Genomic DNA, 1,661 nt, shown 5'->3' with positions numbered 1-1,661 from the left:
GGTCACCCCAAACCCAAACGGCGTCACCCCAAGAGGGAAGGGCCAAGGAGACCCCAAAACCTCCCCTAAAAAGAAAGGGAGCACCACACGGACGTGGGTAGGAAAGGGGACACGGAGTTTGTCTTCGGGGTGGCACCCACGGACGGGGTTTGGGAAGCAGAAACCCAAAGACCCGGAGATTTTTTTTTTTTGGGGGGGGGGGGTGGCCGAGTGTTGGGTTGTGGGGGCTCCCTGGGAAGGATTCTGGGGGATGTGGGGGTACCTGGTCGGTGACGTTGATGTCCACGTACTCGCAGAAGGCGTAGCCCTTGGACAGCCCGGTGGCGCTGTCCTTCACCAGGTTGAAGGCTTTGAGCGGCCCGAAGGACGTCAGCAGCTCCTTCACCTGGGGGGGCACGGGGGGGGCAGTGGCACTAGGACAGCCCCTGAGCCTCTGTTCCCCCCCAGTGGAACAGGAAAAGCAATAGTGCCCCCCTCTACTCTATTCCCGTGCCGTGGGGGGGGGGGAGTTCTCAGGGCCCCCCCAGCCCCAACCCTGCACGGGAGGGAGGGGGCAACACCATCGGGACCCCCACTGATATCTCAGTGCTCCCCCGCCCCCCTCAAAAGCCTCCACCCCATTTAGGACCCCACTAAGAGGAACGCAGAATGCAGCAGGGGCCTCCCCAGCCCTGCTCCTTCGCTGCTGGGGGGCTCTGGGGGCCCCTCCCCATTTCTGCGCTGGGGGGGGGGGTCACTGTGTGCGCCCCTTCCCCACCTGGTCGTCGTTCAGGTAGTTGGGGAGGCCCCCGATGAACAGTTTGTGAGCGGAGTCAGGCACCACCGTGGAGACAACACCTGGAGGAGAACAGGGGTTACGGGGGGGGGGTTAACACAAATAGGGCGGGGGGGTGGGAAAAGGGGAAGACTGGGGCTGCTCCCCATTTGTGGAAGGCCACAAACCCACCCCAAAACGAGGAGGGAACAAGACAAAACTATGGGGCGCATTAGAAATCCCGTAAGGAAGAGAAAAGGGCAAATGGAACAGAAAAAAAATGCCCCATGATGACCCCAAAACCATCGTTCCCCCCCTCCCCCCCCCAAGTCCCTTTTGGGAGATGATGACAAACAGCTCTAAAAGACAAAGCCACGGGGACCCCAAAACTGGGATGGGGGGGAGGGGGAAGCACATGGGGATTTTCCTCCGCTTTCAGGAGCTGACAGCAGGCCTGGGGGACGTGTGTGGATCCACTGGATCCCCCCCTGCTTTTTAAGGGTGCACACGGGGCCAGGGGAGGGGGGGGGGACACAGTGGGATTCGGGCCCCCCCTCACCCGGCACGTAGACCGAGGGGTTCTCCGACATGCCGGGCAGCGGCTGGTAGTCGTGGGGGCGGCGGATTTTCAGGGACTGCCCCTGGAAGATGATCCCGTCGAACGCCATCGCCTGCGTGGTCTCATCCACCGAGCGAAACTGTAAAGGGGGGGGGGGGACAAAAAGCTTCAGTGGGCTGTCACACCTCCAAACATCGCTGCTCCCCCCCCGACACACACACAGAGACCCCTCACCTCCAAGAAAGCAAAATTCTTATCCTGGTTGATCTGCACCGCCAGCACGGGGTTCCCGGGGGCTTGGGTGAGCCCCCCCAGGCGCATCTGGGCGTTGAAGAAATCCATCATCGC

The 1,661-nt window shown here is 62.0% G+C and overlaps 1 protein-coding gene across 1 annotated transcript in view; it reads right to left on the bottom strand.

Annotated features, from left to right (window-relative positions):
* U2AF2 (U2 small nuclear RNA auxiliary factor 2) overlaps positions 1-1,658 on the bottom strand; it is a 6,859-nt gene extending 5,201 nt beyond the window's left edge. Inside the window, exons 1-4 of the mRNA XM_021383169.1 lie at positions 1,548-1,658; positions 1,314-1,452; positions 758-837; positions 7-385 (exon numbers count right to left, since the gene is read on the bottom strand). Of these exons, the coding sequence (XP_021238844.1) occupies positions 7-385; positions 758-837; positions 1,314-1,452; positions 1,548-1,658 (709 nt within the window). The remainder of the gene's footprint in view (positions 1-6; positions 386-757; positions 838-1,313; positions 1,453-1,547) is intronic.
* Between the last annotated feature and the right edge of the window lie 3 nt (positions 1,659-1,661).

This window comes from Numida meleagris, unplaced genomic scaffold, assembly GCF_002078875.1.
Source record: "Numida meleagris isolate 19003 breed g44 Domestic line unplaced genomic scaffold, NumMel1.0 unplaced_Scaffold352, whole genome shotgun sequence".
Taxonomy (NCBI): domain Eukaryota; kingdom Metazoa; phylum Chordata; class Aves; order Galliformes; family Numididae; genus Numida; species Numida meleagris.
The sequence above is the reverse complement of the archived record's forward strand: the minus strand, read 5'-3'. Positions and strand labels throughout refer to the sequence as shown.